Source organism: Saccoglossus kowalevskii, chromosome 13 (assembly GCF_978046115.1).
Source record: "Saccoglossus kowalevskii chromosome 13, keSacKowa6.1, whole genome shotgun sequence".
NCBI lineage: Eukaryota > Metazoa > Hemichordata > Enteropneusta > Harrimaniidae > Saccoglossus > Saccoglossus kowalevskii.
In genome coordinates this window covers 34,625,536-34,646,800 of record NC_140653.1, presented here as the reverse complement: position 1 = coordinate 34,646,800, position 21,265 = coordinate 34,625,536, and the positions used below count along the sequence as shown (strand labels likewise).

At 40.5% G+C, this 21,265-nt stretch overlaps 1 protein-coding gene across 1 annotated transcript in view; it reads left to right on the top strand.

The window, feature by feature from the left end:
• LOC100376310 (BMP-binding endothelial regulator protein) overlaps positions 1-18,917 on the top strand; it is a 71,454-nt gene extending 52,537 nt beyond the window's left edge. The window contains exons 4-6 of the mRNA XM_085507263.1: positions 13,430-13,527; positions 17,762-18,078; positions 18,657-18,917. Coding sequence (XP_085363389.1) covers positions 13,430-13,527; positions 17,762-18,078; positions 18,657-18,672 — 431 coding nt within the window. The 3' untranslated portion in view covers positions 18,673-18,917. The remainder of the gene's footprint in view (positions 1-13,429; positions 13,528-17,761; positions 18,079-18,656) is intronic.
• The last annotated feature ends 2,348 nt before the right edge of the window (positions 18,918-21,265 follow it).

Genomic DNA, 21,265 nt, shown 5'->3' with positions numbered 1-21,265 from the left:
CTACAAAGTATTCACTCCACTACACGACGGACATTACTTCTGTACAGTATTCGTGTATACTACAAAGTATTCACTCCACTGCACGACGGTCATTACTTCTGTACAGTATTTGTGCATACTACAAAGTATTCACTCCACTACACGACGGTCATTACTTCTGTACAGTATGTGTGCATAATACAAAGTATTCACTCCACTACACGACGGTCATTACTTCTGTACAGTATTCGTGTATACTACAAAGTATTCACTCCACTACACGACGGTTATTACTTCCGCACAGTATTCGTGCATACTACAAAGTATTCACTCCACTACACGACGGTCATTACTTCTGTACAGTATTCATGCATACTACAAAGTATTCACTCCACTACACGACGGTCATTACTTCCGTACAGTATTCGTGCATACTACAAAGTATTCACTCCACTACACGACGGTCATTACTTCTGTACAGTATGTGTGCATACTACAAAGTATTCACTCCACTACACGACGGTTATTACTTCTGTACAGTATTTGTGCATACTACAAAGTATTCACTCCACTACACGATGGTTACTACTTCTGTACAGTATTCGTGTATACTACAAAGTATTCACTCCACTACACGACGATCATTACTTCTGTACAGTATTCGTGCATACTACAAAGTATTCACTCCACTACATGACGGTCATTTCTTCCGTACAGTATTCGTGCATACTACAAAGTATTCACTCCACTACACGACGGTCATTACTTCTGTACAGTATTCGTTCATACTACAATGTATTCACTCCACTACACGACGGTCATTACTTCTGTACATTATGTGTGCATGCTACAAAGTATTCACTCCACTACACGACGGTCATTACTTCTATACAGTATTCGTGCATACTACAAAGTATTCACTCCACTGTACGACGGTCATTACTTCTGTACAGTGTTCGTGCATACTACAAAGTATTCACTCCACTACACGACGGTCATTACTTCTGTACAGTATTTGTGCATTCTACAAAGTATTCACTCCACTACACGACGGTCATTACTTCTGTACAGTATGTGTGCATACCACAAATTATTCACTCCACTGCACGACGGTCATTACTTCTGTACAGTGTTCGTGCATACTACAAAGTATTCACTCCACTACACGACGGTCATTACTTCTGTACAGTATTCATGCATACTACAAAGTATTCACTCCACTACATTACGGTCATTACTTCTGTACAGTATTTGTGCATACTACAAAGTATTCACTCCACTACACGACGGTCATTACGTCTGTACAGTATGTGTGCATACTACAAAGTATTCACTCCACTACACGACGGTCATTACTTCTGTACAGTATTCGTGCATACTACAAAGTATTCACTCCACTACATGACGGTCATTACTTCTGTACAGTATTTGTGTATTCTACAAAGTATTCATTCCACTACACGACGGTCATTACTTCTGTACAGTATGTGTGCATACCACAAATTATTCACTCCACTGCTCGACGGTCATTACTTCTGTACAGTGTTCGTGCATACTACAAAGTATTCACTCCACTACACGACGGTCATTACTTCCGTACAGTATTCGTGCATACTACAAAGTATTCACTCCACTACACGACGGTCATTACTTCTGTACAGTATTCGTTCATACTACAATGTATTCACTCCACTACACGACGGTCATTACTTCTGTACATTATGTGTGCATACTACAAAGTATTCACTCCACTACACGACGGTCATTACTTCTATACAGTATTCGTGCATACTACAAAGTATTCACTCTACTACACGACGGTCATAACTTCTGTACAGTATTCGTGCATACTACAAAGTATTCACTCCACTACACAACGGTTATTACTTCTGTACAGTATCCGTGCATACTACAAAGTATTCACTCCACTACACGACGGTTACTACTTCTGTACAGTATTCCTGTATACTACAAAGTATTCACTCCACTACACGACGGACATTATTTCTGTACAGTATTCGTGCATACTACAAAGTATTCACTCCACTACACGACGGTCATTACTTCTGTACAGTATTCGTGCATACTACAAAGTATTCATTCCACTACACGATGGTTACTACTTCTGTACATTATTCGTGTATACTACAAAGTATTCACTCCACTACACGACGGACATTACTTCTGTACAGTATTCGTGCATACTACAAAGTATTCACTCCACTACACGACGGTCATTACTTCTGTACAGTATTCGTGCATACTACAAAGTATTCACTCCACTACACGACGGTCATTACTTCTGTACAGTATTCGTGCATACTACAAAGTATTCATTCCACTACACGATGGTTACTACTTCTGTACATTATTCGTGTATACTACAAAGTATTCACTCCACTACACGACGGACATTACTTCTGTACAGTATTCGTGTATACTACAAAGTATTCACTCCACTGCACGACGGTCATTTCTTCTGTACAGTATTTGTGCATACTACAAAGTATTCACTCCACTACACGACGGTCATTACTTCTGTACAGTATGTGTGCATAATACAAAGTATTCACTCCACTACACGACGGTCATTACTTCTGTACAGTATTCGTGTATACTACAAAGTATTCACTCCACTACACGACGGTTATTACTTCCGTACAGTATTCGTGCATACTACAAAGTATTCACTCCACTACACGACGGTCATTAATTCTGTACAGTACTCATGCATACTACAAAGTATTCACTCCACTACACGACGGTCATTACTTCCGTACAGTATTCGTGCATACTACAAAGTATTCACTCCACTACACGACGGTCATTACTTCTGTACAGTATGTGTGCATACTACAAAGTATTCACTCCACTACACGACGGTTATTACTTCTGTACAGTATTTGTGCATACTACAAAGTATTCACTCCACTACACGATGGTTACTACTTCTGTACAGTATTCGTGTATACTACAAAGTATTCACTCCACTACACGACGATCATTACTTCTGTACAGTATTCGTGCATACTACAAAGTATTCACTCCACTACATGACGGTCATTTCTTCCGTACAGTGTTCGTGCATACTGCAAAGTATTCACTCCACTACACGACGGTCATTACTTCTGTACAGTATTTGTGCATTCTACAAAGTATTCACTCCACTACACGACGGTCATTACTTCTGTACAGTATGTGTGCATACCACAAATTATTCACTCCACTGCACGACGGTCATTACTTCTGTACAGTGTTCGTGCATACTACAAAGTATTCACTCCACTACACGACGGTCATTACTTCTGTACAGTATTCATGCATACTACAAAGTATTCACTCCACTACACGACGGTCATTACTTCCGTACGGTATTCGTGCATACTACAAAGTATTCACTCCACTACACGACGGTTATTACTTCTGTACAGTATTGTGTGCACACAACAAAGTATTCACTCCACTACACGACGGTCATTACTTCTGTACAGTATTCGTGCATACTACAAAGTATTCACTCTACTACACGACGGTCATAACTTCTGTACAGTATTCGTGCATACTACAAAGTATTCACTCCACTACACAACGGTTATTACTTCTGTACAGTTTCCGTGCATACTACAAAGTATTCACTCCACTACATGACGGTTACTACTTCTGTACAGTATTCGTGTCTACTACAAAGTATTCACTCCACTACACGACGGACATTACTTCTGTACAGTATTCGTGCATACTACAAAGTATTCACTCCACTACACGACGGTCATTACTTCTGTACAGTATTCGTGCATACTACAAAGTATTCATTCCACTACACGACGGTCATTACTTCTGTACAGTATTCGTGCATACTACAAAGTATTCACTCCACTACACGACGGTCATTACTTCTGTACAGTATTTGTGCATACTACAAAGTATTCACTCCACTACACGACGGTCATTACTTCTGTACAGTATGTGTGCATAATACAAAGTATTCACTCCACTACACGACGGTCATTACTTCTGTACAGTATTCGTGTATACTACAAAGTATTCACGCCACTACACGACGGTTATTACTTCCGTACAGTATTCGTGCATACTGCAAAGTATTCACTCCACTACACGACGGTCATTACTTCTGTACAGTATTCATGCATACTACAAAGTATTCACTCCACTACACGACGGTCATTACTTCCGTACAGTATTCGTGCATACTACAAAGTATTCACTCCACTACATGACGGTCATTACTTCTGTACAGTATGTGTGCATACTACAAAGTATTCACTCCACTACACGACGGTTATTACTTCTGTACAGTATTTGTGCATACTACAAAGTATTCACTCCACTACACGATGGTTACTTCTTCTGTACAGTATTCGTGTATACTACAAAGTATTCACTCCACTACACGACGATCATTACTTCTGTACAGTATTCGTGCATACTACAAAGTATTCACTCCACTACATGACGGTCATTTCTTCCGTACAGTATTCGTGCATACTACAAAGTATTCACTCCACTACTCGACGGTCATTACTTCTGTACAGTATTCGTTCATACTACAATGTATTCACTCCACTACACGACGGTCATTACTTCTGTACATTATGTGTGCATACTACAAAGTATTCACTCCACTACACGACGGTCATTACTTCTATACAGTATTCGTGCATACTACAAAGTATTCACTCCACTGTACGACGGTCATTACTTCTGTACAGTGTTCGTGCATACTACAAAGTATTCACTCCACTACACGACGGTTACTACTTCTGTACAGTATTCGTGTATACTACAAAGTATTCACTCCACTACACGACGGTCATAACTTCTGTACAGTATTCGTTCATACTACAAAGTATTCACTCCACTACACGACGGTCATTACTTCTGTACAGTATTCGTGCATACTACAAAGTATTCACTCCACTACACGACGGTCATTACTTCTATACAGTATTCGTGCAAACTACAAAGTATTCACTCCACTGTACGACGGTCATTACTTCTGTACAGTATTCGTGTATACTACAAAGTATTCACTCCACTACACGACGGTCATTACTTCTGTACAATATTCGTGCATACTACAAAGTATTCACTTCACTGCATCACGGTTATTACTTCTGCACAGTATTCGTGTATACTACAAAGTATTCACTCCACTACACGACGGTCATTACTTCTGTACAATATTCGTGCATACTACAAAGTATTCACTCCACTACACGACGGTCATTACTTCTGTACAGTATTCGTGTATACTACAAAGTATTCACTCCACTGCACGACGGTCATTCCTTCTGTGCAGTGTTCGTGCTTACTACAAAGTATTCACTCCACTGCACGACGGTCATTCCTTCTGTACAGTGTTCGTGTATACTACAAAGTATTCACTCCACTACACGACGGTCATTACTTCTGTACAGTATTCGTGTATACTACAAAGTATTCACTCCACTACACAATGGTTATTACTTCTGTACAGTATCCGTGCATACTACAAAGTATTCACTCCACTACACGACGGTCATTACTTCTGTACAGTATTCGTTCATACAACAAAGTATTCACTCCACTACACGACGGTCATTACTTCTGTACATTGTTCGTGCATACTACAAAGTATTCACTCCACTGCACGACGGTCATTACTTCTGTACAGTATGTGTGCATACTACAAAGTATTCACTCCTCTACACGACGGTCATTACTTCTGTACTGTATTCATGCATACTACAAAGTATTCACTCCACTACATGACGGTCATTACTTATGTACAGTATTTGTGCATACTACAAAGTATTCACTCCACTACACGACGGTCATTACTTCTGTACTGTATTTGTGCATACTACATAGTATTAACTCCACTACATGACGGTCATTACTTCTGTACAGTATTCGTGCATACTACAAAGTATTCACTCCACTACATGACGGTCATTAATTCCGTACAGTATTCGTGCATACTACAAAGTATTAACTCCACTACACGACGGTCATTACTTCCGTACAGTATTTGTGCATACTACTAAGTATTAACTCCACTACCTGACGGTCATTACTTCTGTACAGTATTCGTTCATACTACAAAGTATTCACTCCACTACACGACGGTCATTACGTCTGTACAGTATGTGTGCATACTACAAAGTATTCACTCCACTACACGACGGTCATTACTTCTGTACAGTATTCGTGCATACTACAAAGTATTCACTCCATTACATTACGGTCATTACTTCTGTACATTATTTGTGCATACTACAAAGTATTCACTCCACTACACGACGGTCATTACGTCTGTACAGTATGTGTGCATACTACAAAGTATTCACTCCACTACACGACGGTCATTACTTCTATACAGTATTCGTGCATACTACAAAGTATTCACTCCACTGTACGACGGTCATTACTTCTGTACAGTGTTCGTGCATACTACAAAGTATTCACTCCACTACACGACGGTTACTACTTCTGTACAGTATTCGTGTATACTACAAAGTATTCACTCCACTACACGACGGTCATAACTTCTGTACAGTATTCGTTCATACTACAAAGTATTCACTCCACTACACGACGGTCATTACTTCTGTACAGTATTCGTGCATACTACAAAGTATTCACTCCACTACACGACGGTCATTACTTCTATACAGTATTCGTGCAAACTACAAAGTATTCACTCCACTGTACGACGGTCATTACTTCTGTACAGTATTCGTGTATACTACAAAGTATTCACTCCACTACACGACGGTCATTACTTCTGTACAATATTCGTGCATACTACAAAGTATTCACTTCACTGCATCACGGTTATTACTTCTGCACAGTATTCGTGTATACTACAAAGTATTCACTCCACTACACGACGGTCATTACTTCTGTACAATATTCGTGCATACTACAAAGTATTCACTCCACTACACGACGGTCATTACTTCTGTACAGTATTCGTGTATACTACAAAGTATTCACTCCACTGCACGACGGTCATTCCTTCTGTGCAGTGTTCGTGCTTACTACAAAGTATTCACTCCACTGCACGACGGTCATTCCTTCTGTACAGTGTTCGTGTATACTACAAAGTATTCACTCCACTACACGACGGTCATTACTTCTGTACAGTATTCGTGTATACTACAAAGTATTCACTCCACTACACAATGGTTATTACTTCTGTACAGTATCCGTGCATACTACAAAGTATTCACTCCACTACACGACGGTCATTACTTCTGTACAGTATTCGTTCATACAACAAAGTATTCACTCCACTACACGACGGTCATTACTTCTGTACATTGTTCGTGCATACTACAAAGTATTCACTCCACTGCACGACGGTCATTACTTCTGTACAGTATGTGTGCATACTACAAAGTATTCACTCCTCTACACGACGGTCATTACTTCTGTACTGTATTCATGCATACTACAAAGTATTCACTCCACTACATGACGGTCATTACTTATGTACAGTATTTGTGCATACTACAAAGTATTCACTCCACTACACGACGGTCATTACTTCTGTACTGTATTTGTGCATACTACATAGTATTAACTCCACTACATGACGGTCATTACTTCTGTACAGTATTCGTGCATACTACAAAGTATTCACTCCACTACATGACGGTCATTAATTCCGTACAGTATTCGTGCATACTACAAAGTATTAACTCCACTACACGACGGTCATTACTTCCGTACAGTATTTGTGCATACTACTAAGTATTAACTCCACTACCTGACGGTCATTACTTCTGTACAGTATTCGTTCATACTACAAAGTATTCACTCCACTACACGACGGTCATTACGTCTGTACAGTATGTGTGCATACTACAAAGTATTCACTCCACTACACGACGGTCATTACTTCTGTACAGTATTCGTGCATACTACAAAGTATTCACTCCATTACATTACGGTCATTACTTCTGTACATTATTTGTGCATACTACAAAGTATTCACTCCACTACACGACGGTCATTACGTCTGTACAGTATGTGTGCATACTACAAAGTATTCACTCCACTACACGACGGTCATTACTTCTGTACAGTATTCGTGCATACTACAAAGTATTCACTCCACTACATGACGGTCATTACTTCTGTACAGTATTTGTGCATTCTACAAAGTATTCACTCCACTACACGACGGTCATTACTTCTGTACAGTATGTGTGCATACTACAAAGTATTCACTCCACTACACTACACGACGGTCATTACTTCTGTACAGTATTCGTGCATACTACAAAGTATTCACTCCATTACATTACGGTCATTACTTCTGTACAGTATTTGTGCATACTACAAAGTATTCACTCCACTACACGACGGTCATTACTTCTGTACATTGTTCGTGCATACTACAAAGTATTCACTCCACTACACGACGGTCATTACTTCTGTACAGTATTCGTGCATACTACAAAGTATTCACTCCACTACATGACGGTCATTACTTCTGTACAGTATTTGTGCATTCTACAAAGTATTCACTCCACTACACGACGGTCATTACTTCTGTACAGTATTCGTGCATACTACAAAGTATTCACTCCACTACATGACGGTCATTAATTCCGTACAGTATTCGTGCATACTACAAAGTATTAACTCCACTACACGACGGTCATTACTTCCGTTCAGTATTTGTGCATACTACTAAGTATTAACTCCACTACATGACGGTCATTACTTCTGTACAGTATTCGTTCATACTACAAAGTATTCACTCCTCTACACAACGGTCATTACGTCTGTACAGTATGTGTGCATACTACAAAGTATTCACTCCACTACACGACGGTCATTACTTCTGTACAGTATTCGTGCATACTACAAAGTATTCACTCCATTACATTACGGTCATTAATTCTGTACAGTATTTGTGCATACTACAAAGTATTCACTCCACTACACGACGGTCATTACGTCTGTACAGTATGTGTGCATACTACAAAGTATTCACTCCACTACACGACGGTCATTACTTCTGTACAGTATTCGTGCATACTACAAAGTATTCACTCCACTACATGACGGTCATTACTTCTGTACAGTATTTGTGCATTCCACAAAGTATTCACTCCACTACACGACGGTCATTACTTCTGTACAGTATGTGTGCATACCACAAATTATTCACTCCACTGCACGACGGTCATTACTTCTGTACAGTGTTCGTGCATACTACAAAGTATTCACTCCACTACACGACGGTCATTACTTCTGTACAGTATGTGTGCATACTACAAAGTATTCACTCCACTACACGACGGTCATTACTTCTGTACAGTATTCGTGCATACTACAAAGTATTCACTCCATTACATTACGGTCATTACTTCTGTACAGTATTTGTGCATACTACAAAGTATTCACTCCACTACACGACGGTCATTACTTCTGTACATTGTTCGTGCATACTACAAAGTATTCACTCCACTACACGACGGTCATTACTTCTGTACAGTATTCGTGCATACTACAAAGTATTCACTCCACTACATGACGGTCATTACTTCTGTACAGTATTTGTGCATTCTACAAAGTATTCACTCCACTACACGACGGTCATTACTTCTGTACAGTATTCGTGCATACTACAAAGTATTCACTCCATTACATTACGGTCATTACTTCTGTACAGTATTTGTGCATACTACAAAGTATTCACTCCACTACACGACGGTCATTACTTCTGTACATTGTTCGTGCATACTACAAAGTATTCACTCCACTACACGACGGTCATTTCTTCTGTACAGTATGTGTGCATACAACAAAGTATTCACTCCTCTACACGACGGTCATTACTTCTGTACAGTATTCGTGCATACTACAAAGTATTCACTCCACTACATGTCGGTCATAACTTATGTACAGTATTTGTGCATACTACAAAGTATTCACTCCACTACACGACGGTCATTACTTCTGTACAGTATTTGTGCATACTACAAAGTATTAACTCCACTACATGACGGTCATTACTTCTGTACAGTATTCGTGCATACTACAAAGTATTCACTCCACTACACGACGGTCATTACTTCCGTACAGTATTTGTGCATACTACTAAGTATTAACTCCACTACATGACGGTCATTACTTCTGTACAGTATTCGTTCATACTACAAAGTATTCACTCCACTACACGACGGTCATTACGTCTGTACAGTATGTGTGCATACTACAAAGTATTCCCTCCACTACACGACGGTCATTACTTCCGTACAGTATTCGTGCATACTACAAAGTATTCACTCCATTACATTACGGTCATTACTTCTGTACAGTATTTGTGCATACTACAAAGTATTCACTCCACTACACGACGGTCATTACGTCTGTACAGTATGTGTGCATACTACAAAGTATTAACTCCACTACACGACGGTCATTACTTCCGTACAGTATTTGTGCATACTACTAAGTATTAACTCCACTACATGACGGTCATTACTTCTGTACAGTATTCGTTCATACTACAAAGTATTCCCTCCACTACACGACGGTCATTACTTCCGTACAGTATTCGTGCATACTACAAAGTATTCACTCCATTACATTACGGTCATTACTTCTGTACAGTATTTGTGCATACTACAAAGTATTCACTCCACTACACGACGGTCATTACGTCTGTACAGTATGTGTGCATACTACAAAGTATTCACTCCACTACACGACGGTCATTACTTCTGTACAGTATTCGTGCATACTACAAAGTATTCACTCCACTACATGACGGTCATTACTTCTGTACAGTATTTGTGCATTCCACAAAGTATTCACTCCACTACACGACGGTCATTACTTCTGTACAGTATGTGTGCATACCACAAATTATTCACTCCACTGCACGACGGTCATTACTTCTGTACAGTGTTCGTGCATACTACAAAGTATTCACTCCACTACACGACGGTCATTACTTCTGTACAGTATTCATGCATACTACAAAGTATTCACTCCACTACACGACGGTCATTACTTCCGTACGGTATTCGTGCATACTACAAAGTATTCACTCCACTACACGACGGTTATTACTTCTGTACAGTATTGTGTGCATACAACAAAGTATTCACTCCACTACACGACGGTCATTACTTCTGTACAGTATTCGTGCATACTACAAAGTATTCACTCTACTACACGACGGTCATAACTTCTGTACAGTATTCGTGCATACTACAAAGTATTCACTCCACTACACAACGGTTATTACTTCTGTACAGTATCCGTGCATACTACAAAGTATTCACTCCACTACACGACGGTTACTACTTCTGTACAGTATTCGTGTATACTACAAAGTATTCACTCCACTACACGACGGACATTACTTCTGTACAGTATTCGTGCATACTACAAAGTATTCACTCCACTACACGACGGTCATTACTTCTGTACAGTATTCGTGCATTCCACAAAGTATTCACTCCACTACACGACGGTCATTACTTCTGTACAGTATGTGTGCATACCACAAATTATTCACTCCACTGCACGACGGTCATTACTTCTGTACAGTGTTCGTGCATACTACAAAGTATTCACTCCACTACACGACGGTCATTACTTCTGTACAGTATTCATGCATACTACAAAGTATTCACTCCACTACACGACGGTCATTACTTCCGTACGGTATTCGTGCATACTACAAAGTATTCACTCCACTACACGACGGTTATTACTTCTGTACAGTATTGTGTGCATACAACAAAGTATTCACTCCACTACACGACGGTCATTACTTCTGTACAGTATTCGTGCATACTACAAAGTATTCACTCTACTACACGACGGTCATAACTTCTGTACAGTATTCGTGCATACTACAAAGTATTCACTCCACTACACAACGGTTATTACTTCTGTACAGTATCCGTGCATACTACAAAGTATTCATTCCACTACACGATGGTTACTACTTCTGTACATTATTCGTGTATACTACAAGGTATTCACTCCACTACACGACTGTCATTACTTCTGTACATTATTTGTGCATACTACAAAGTATTCACTCCACTACACGACGGTCATTACTTCTGTACAGTATGTGTGCATAATACAAAGTATTCACTCCACTACACGACGGTCATTACTTCTGTACAGTATTCGTGTATACTACAAAGTATTCACTCCACTACACGACGGTCATTACTTCTGTACAGTATTCATGCATACTACAAAGTATTCACTCCACTACACGACGGTCATTACTTCCGTACGGTATTCGTGCATACTACAAAGTATTCACTCCACTACACGACGGTTATTACTTCTGTACAGTATTGTGTGCATACAACAAAGTATTCACTCCACTACACGACGGTTACTACTTCTGTACAGTATTCGTGTATACTACAAAGTATTCACTCCACTACACGACGGACATTACTTCTGTACAGTATTCGTGCATACTACAAAGTATTCACTCCACTACACGACGGTCATTACTTCTGTACAGTATTCGTGCATACTACAAAGTATTCATTCCACTACACGATGGTTACTACTTCTGTACATTATTCGTGTATACTACAAGGTATTCACTCCACTACACGACTGTCATTACTTCTGTACATTATTTGTGCATACTACAAAGTATTCACTCCACTACACGACGGTCATTACTTCTGTACAGTATGTGTGCATAATACAAAGTATTCACTCCACTACACGACGGTCATTACTTCTGTACAGTATTCGTGTATACTACAAAGTATTCACTCCACTACACGACGGTCATTACTTCTGTACAGTGTTCGTTCATACTACAAAGTATTCACTCCACTACACGACGGTCATTACTTCCGTACAGTATTCGTGCATACTACAAAGTATTCACTCCACTGCACGACGGTTATTACTTCCGTACAGTATTCGTGCATACTACAAAGTATTCACTCCACTACACGACGGACATTACTTCTGTACAGTATTCGTGTATACTACAAAGTATTCACTCCACTACACGACGGTCATTACTTCTGTACAGTATTCGTGCATACTACAAAGTATTCACTCCACTACACGACGGTCATTACTTCTGTACAGTATTGTGTGCACACAACAAAGTATTCACTCCACTACACGACGGTCATTACTTCTGTACAGTATTCGTGCATACTACAAAGTATTCACTCTACTACACGACGGTCATAACTTCTGTACAGTGTTCGTTCATACTACAAAGTATTCACTCCACTACACGACGGTCATTACTTCTGTACAGTGTTCGTCTATACTTTGCAACGCCTATGCAGTAACCTAAAAGTAATAATATCAAATATATATTTGTAATCTATAACCAAAAATGTCAATCATTGTTAATTTGTTAAATTGTTTTATATACATAGTTTTTAAAATCTGTTTGTTTTTACCTCTTCAGAGAAAAATGCCCGTGTTGTTGGATTTACTGTGACGGTGAATGGTCGATCGTTGACAGCAAGAATGGGTAAGAACCCTGGAGAAGTCATGTTTGAAGACGTAAGTGAATAATCGTGTTTATGCCATTCATTTCATAAGTGCTCATGTGAGCGCTGGTCGGTACGTGTTAACGTAGATCTTGACACATGTCTTGCCACAATTGACATAGGTTCCGACTCATGTCTCGACGTACAGCCCGACGTACACCACACGTAAATCTTGACACATGTCTTGCCACAATTGACATAGGTTCCGACTCATGTCTCGACGTACAGCCCGACGTACAGCCCGACGTACACCACACGTAGATCTTGACATATGTCTTGCCACAATTGACATATGTTCCGACTCATGTCTCGACGTAAAGCACGACGTACACCACACGTAGATCTTGACACATGTCTTGCCACAATTGACATAGGTTCCGACTCATGTCTCGACGTACAGCCCGACGTACACCACACGTAGATCCTGACACATGTCTTGCCACAATTGAGATATGTTCCGACTCATGTCTCGACTTACAGCCCGACGTACAGTCCGACGTACACCACAAGTAGATCTTGGCGCATGTCTTGCCACAATTGACATATGTTCCGACTCATGTCTCGACGTACAGCCCGACGTACACCACACGTAGATCTTGACACATGTCTTGCCACAATTAACATAGGTTCCGACGCATGTCTCGACATAAAGCACGACGTACACCACACGTAGATCTTGACACATGTCTTGCCACAATTGACATAGGTTCCGACGCATGTCTCGACGTAAAGCCCGACGTACACCACACGTAGATCTTGGCACATGTCTTGCCAGAATTGACATAGGTTCCGACGCATGTCTCGACTTAAAGCTAGACGAACACCACACGTAGATCTTGACACATGCCTTGCCACAATTGACATAGGTTCCGACGCATGTCTCGACGTACAGCCCGACGTACACCACACGTAAATCTTGACACATGTCTTGCCACAATTGACATAGGTTCCGACTCATGTCTCGACGTACAGCCCGACGTACAGCCCGACGTACACCACACGTAGATCTTGACATATGTCTTGCCACAATTGACATATGTTCCGACTCATGTCTCGACGTAAAGCACGACGTACACCACACGTAGATCTTGACACATGTCTTGCCACAATTGACATAGGTTCCGACTCATGTCTCGACGTACAGCCCGACGTACAGCCCGACGTACACCACACGTAGATCTTGACACATGTCTTGCCACAATTGACATATGTTCCGACTCATGTCTCGACGTAAAGCACGACGTACACCACACGTAGATCTTGACACATGTCTTGCCACAATTGAGATATGTTCCGACTCATGTCTCGACTTACAGCCCGACGTACAGCCCGACGTACACCACAAGTAGATCTTGGCGCATGTCTTGCCACAATTGACATATGTTCCGACTCATGTCTCGACGTACAGCCCGACGTACACCACACGTAGATCTTGACACATGTCTTGCCACAATTAACATAGGTTCCGACGCATGTCTCGACGTAAAGCACGACGTACACCACACGTAGATCTTGACACATGTCTTGCCACAATTGACATAGGTTCCGACGCATGTCTCGATGTAAAGCCCGACGTACACCACACGTAGATCTTGGCACATGTCTTGCCAGAATTGACATAGGTTCCGACGCATGTCTCGACTTAAAGCTAGACGAACACCACACGTAGATCTTGACACATGCCTTGCCACAATTGACATAGGTTCCGACGCATGTCTCGACGTACAGCCCAACGTACACCACACGTAGATCTTGGCACATGTCTTGCCACAATTGACGTAGTTTCCGACGCATGTGTCGACGTAAAGCACGACGTACACCACACGTAGATCTTGACACATGTCTTGCCACAATTGACATACTAGTAGGTTCTGACGCATGTCTCGACGTAAAGCCCGACGTACACCACACGTAGATCTTGGCACATGTCTTGTCACAATTGACATAGGTTCCGACGCATGTCTCGACGTACAGCCCGACGTATACCACACGTAGATCTTGACACATGTCTTGCCACAATTGACATACTAGTAGGTTCTGACGCATGTCTCGACGTAAAGCCCGACGTACACCACACGTAGATCTTGACACATGTCTTGCCACAATTGACATACTAGTAGGTTCTGACGCATGTCTCGACGTAAAGCCCGACGTACACCACACGTAGATCTTGGCACATGTCTTGTCACAATTGACATAAGTTCCGACGCATGTCTCGACTTAAAGCCCGACATACACCACACGTAGATCTTGGCACATGTCTTGCTACAATTGACATAGGTTCCGACGCATCTCTCGATGTAAAGCCCGACGTACACCACACGCAGATCTTGACACATGTCTTGTCACAATTGACATAGATTCCGACTCATGTCTCGACGTACAGCCCGACGTATACCACACATAGATCTTGACACATGTCTTGTCACAATTGACATAGTTTCCGACTCATGTCTCGACGTACAGCCCGACGTATACCACACGTAGATCTTGACACATGTCTTGCCACAATTGACATAGGTTCCGACTCATGTCTCTACGTACAGCCCGACGTATACCACACGTAGATCTTGACACATGTCTTGTTACAATTGACATATGTTCCAACTCATGTCTCGACGTACAGCCCGACGTATACCACACGTAGATCTTGACACATGTCTTGCCACAATTGACATACTAGTAGGTTCTGACGCATGTCTCGACGTAAAGCCCGACGTACACCACACGTAGATCTTGGCACATGTCTTGTCACAATTGACATAGGTTCCGACACATATCTCGACGTAAAGCCCGATGTACACCACACGTAGATCTTGACACATGTCTTGCCACAATTGACATACTAGTAGGTTCTGACGCATGTCTCGACGTACAGCCCGACGTATACCACACGTAGATCTTGACACATGTCTTGCCACAATTGACATACTGGTAGGTTCTGACGCATGTCTCGACGTAAAGCCCGACGTACACCACACGTAGATCTTGACACATGTCTTGCCACAATTGACATACTAGTAGGTTCTGACGCATGTCTCGACGTAAAGCCCGACGTACACCACACGTAGATCTTGACACATGTCTTGTCACAATTGACATAGGTTCCGACGCATGTCTCGACTTAAAGCCCGACATACACCACACGTAGATCTTGACACATGTCTTGCCACAATTGACATACTAGTAGGTTCTGACGCATGTCTCGACGTAAAGCCCGACGTACACCACACGTAGATCTTGACACATGTCTTGTCACAATTGACATAGGTTCCGACACATATCTCGACGTACACCACACATAGATCTTGACACATGTCTTGTCACAATTGACATAGGTTCCGACACTTATCTCGACGTAAAGCCCGACGACGTAGTTACATGTAGTTAACAATCGTAACTAGTACATCATTAATGGCGGCGGCACAAGGAGGCAGAGGAGGCTGTCGACCCTCTGAAAAAAATGTTGGGGGCGTCGCCCCTCCAAAATCAAGCTGAAACCCTTTGTGTCAGCAAAATTTACCACGCATAATGCAGGGAATGGCGTTTCAGATGATCTAGATTGTTAAATGTTTAAGGGGGAACATGCCCCGGACCCCCTAGTAAGGTCGCGCCTTCGCTGCAAGGTTGGTGAGCAGATCTCCCCCTCCCATGCAAAATTTTGTGTCGCCACCTCTGATCATAATCATAATCATAATCACAAAGATCATTCAACTATGAGAGATCAAGCACATAATTTCCTGTAGGTTTTCACCAGCTCTCTAAAACTGCTCACTATGTAATCATTCGCATTGAGAGCCTCTTTTACGCACATGCGCAGTGACGACGACAGTTTCCATTTAATCATACATTGAAAAGACTGAACAATAAGTTATAAAAATAATTTAAAACAAATAAGAGAAATAGAAAACTGTCTGACATATTATCGGAATATTAGCTTACGACATATAGTAACATACTGCGCCGTAAACTTCCGTCGTATTTGGTCTAGTATTGAAAATGCATTAATTGTTTACATATGAATTTTGAACGATCTTATTGTAATAATATAGCTATAATGTAGGAAAGTGTCGTATAACATAGATCTTATTGTAATAATATAGCTATAATGTAGGAAAGTGTCGTATAACATAGTTTCTACCGAGAAATAAAATTATCAATTGGAAACAACAAAGAAAAAATCCATCATTTGTGTGATTATAGTGAGTGAGTGAGTGCCACTAATGGCTGTCTTTACTTTATTGTAGGAAAATAATCTAAAGATCCAGCACAGCGATGACTTTTGGGAGGGAAGTGACATACACGTAATAAAGGAAACAGATGACACCCGGGGAGAGGACCGCTACTTAATCACCACCTTAGTTGGTGTCGATGTAGTTTGGAATGGAAAGTATCGCATTGAAATCAGCATAGAACCTTCTATGGGCTCGGCTGTGGTTGGAATGTGTGGCAGTGCTAACAACGATTCGAAGGACGACATTAAAACAAGGGGTGGAGATGTTATATCGTCAGTGGATCAGCCAGACATCGATAACTTTGCCAACACATGGGAAGTCACCAACTCGTAAGTTATTTCTTCATTCGTACAGTAATTCAGAGTCACATACAGTATGCATAATTATTAAAGATTAAAGTGTATCTTGTACTTGTATATCAAATGTTATTGTATTGAAACATGTATGGTTTACAATATACCTTGTGCAGTGTATGCATGTTGTTTTTCTGGTTCCTATGCTGCAAGTACAAGTGCAGAAACTTACAAAAACAAATGTTGTATAATTTGATATTAAAGCGGGCCGGGAGGGTCGTCACCTGCGCACGCGCGGGAATTGAGTCCCAAGATATGACAACAACACACGCTAAAAACGCAAAGGCTCGTAGGTAGACGCTTGTTTGTAAACAATGACACACTATGGCCATCTGACGCATGCGCATGTGACGACTCCCCCTCTTCAACAATCAACTCAATAACTAGAGTTTAGGTCGCGATACATTAAAGAATTAACGTCACTGAAACAAAACACGAATATAACCAAGTGACAAGTAGAATGCTGTACTCGGTGTATATAGCAAAGATACGACACACACACACCATATATTGTTGTATGTTAACAGGACATTTTGTATTGTTTGTATCCACAGGTGCAACACTTTGTAAAATCCCGATTCCGGCAAGAAGATGGCCTAGCTTAATGACAACTGAAACTGTATTACGTGAAATGAAATTATAAATTGTCGAGTGTGTTAGCGTTTCACATTTCACGTTGAGAAACATATGAATATTATTATTAAGTAGTATGACTCCATCTCTGTCCCTGTACTATATTCCATAATAACGACACTCAACCGTCAAATATTATTGTAAACTTTCTGTAAATTATCATTAGTAAACGACAGCATATATACATGTTTCTGTTGTGCTTTTTATTTGATAATCCCACAAGTTTATATTCCAATAATTTCCCATCCCATTTACATGCCTTTTTCCCCAAAGGCAAGGTTTTGATAGTTGTGCTATGTTTTACATATAAATCAACCTGTACACAATGTTATATTTTGTACAATGGTTTGGAATTTGGTATAAAGAAAATAAGTTTTCTACTGCAGCACAAGTTTAGATGTTAGATGTTTTTCATCTTCACATTTAAGCTGTTTTAGTCATACAATTATAAAAAAAGTATGGTAATGGCACCTTTTCACGACTTCAAGTAGACTTATTACTTCATGCAGTGAAGCTAGGTGTATAGTATATTCAATTAGTGAAATACGAGCAAATATGTTTGAATGTTGAAGTCAATACATGAGAATTTATGAGGCTGAACAAATATTTCTCGGTCCTTATTCTTGCCCTGAATAATTTAGATTAAAGACTTGAAACAGTTGGAATTGTAGTGCAAGCACATATAATATTTATTTATTCCCCCCTAGCAAGCCCTAAAAATCACAAAATACAAAAAATAAATAATATTTTATCCAACCCAGTTACGAGTGCTGATGAACACTGTTGAAAATTGGTGATCGGTTGCATATCATTCTTATATTTTTCAAAATGTCAAGGCATTTCTGTGAAAATACAAACTTGCACAACTTCTGTGATACCAAACTTCAGATAATGTTAATCCTCGAGGGGCTACATCACAGAACGGAGTTACATCACAGAACGGAGCGGGGCTACATCACAGAACGGAGCGGGGGGCTACATCTTAGAACGGAGAGGGGCTATATCACAGAACGGAGCGGGGTTACATCACAGAACGGAGCGGGGCTACATCACAGAACGATCGGGGGGCTACATCACAGAACGGAGCGGGGGGCTACATCACAGAACGGAGCGGGGCTACATCTTAGAACGGAGCGGGGTTACATCTTAGAACGGAGCGGGGTTACATCACAGAATGGAGCGGGGCTACATCACAGAACGGGGCTACATCACAGAACGGAGCAGGGTTATCTCATAGAACTATATTGCTTTAGTATGCACGCACCAATGTATAGACTTGTTCTCACTGGGTGAAATAAGACTGTGCCACATCGGCGACTGTCAGACAACGGCGTTTAAGAACGTGTGAAAAAATCTGAAGTTGCACCGGCGTTTGTAACACCGCTGTTTTGAGTGGATCAATTTCAAAACGCCGTTGCCATACCGCGTTGAATGTTGTGAATATACATGCCGGTGTTAAGCGCCCTCTATCAACGACTTAATCATTTCAATCGTGTAATTTTTATTGGATTTTGGATTTCTCCTTTATTGTTTTACCTGTGTCAGCTTATCATTAATACTAATAATACTAATATTGTTCAAATACGTGCAAAAATTGTCTGTTGTTGTTTGTCTGTCTCGTGACAGTGCACGTGGTTGGTTGATATTCTTAGTTGATGTATACTAGTACTTGATGTTGTTACCCATGTAACATCTTGACGAGGGGCTGAATAAATTAGGCTTTCTGCAAATATATTATGAAATAATACATTATGAGATTTTGTTTTGTTAAACACAGCTTCTTTCTAAGGACTGAAAACAGCTAAAGCCAAGAAACAGTACGAGCTCAAATTTGAGGTTATGTTGAACAATCAAATTTACATATATTGCACATATTTTGTTACACTGTATATCAACAACTAGTTCAAAACTGAGGGTTTTCAGTCTTTCCTTTTACCGGTAATTGTTGCCAAGAAGTGAGAATGCCTGGACGTTTGTCTTTGAGAATATGAGTTAATCTGCGCATGCGTAGACAGAGGCGGCGTCACGAAATTGTGCATGAGGTGAGATTTGCTTACCAACCTTCGCGACCTTACTAGGGGGTCCGGGGCATGCTCCCACTTAAAACAAATGAAATCTATACCCTCTGAAACGCTATTTCGTGGATTTTGAGGGGCAAATTATGTTGGCACAAAGGGTTTCATCTTTTTCGAGTGGCGACCGCCCCCTCTGTCCCCTGTTGCCGCCGCCACTTATTGAGCGTTTTCAAGCGAAAAAAAACGTGCCGCTTGATGGCGCCCACACATAGTACATGTACACTTACTTACATACATACATAAACGTAAGGTTGGTATTTAACAGAGATATATTAATATATATCTTTATTCTGTACTATAGGCCATGGGCCTTACATGTACAATATTAAATATTCTTGAAAATAAATAAATAAATAAATAAATAAATAAATAAATAAATAAATAAATAAATAAATAAATAAATAAATAAATAAATAAATAAATAAATAAATAAATAAATAAATAAATAAATAAAT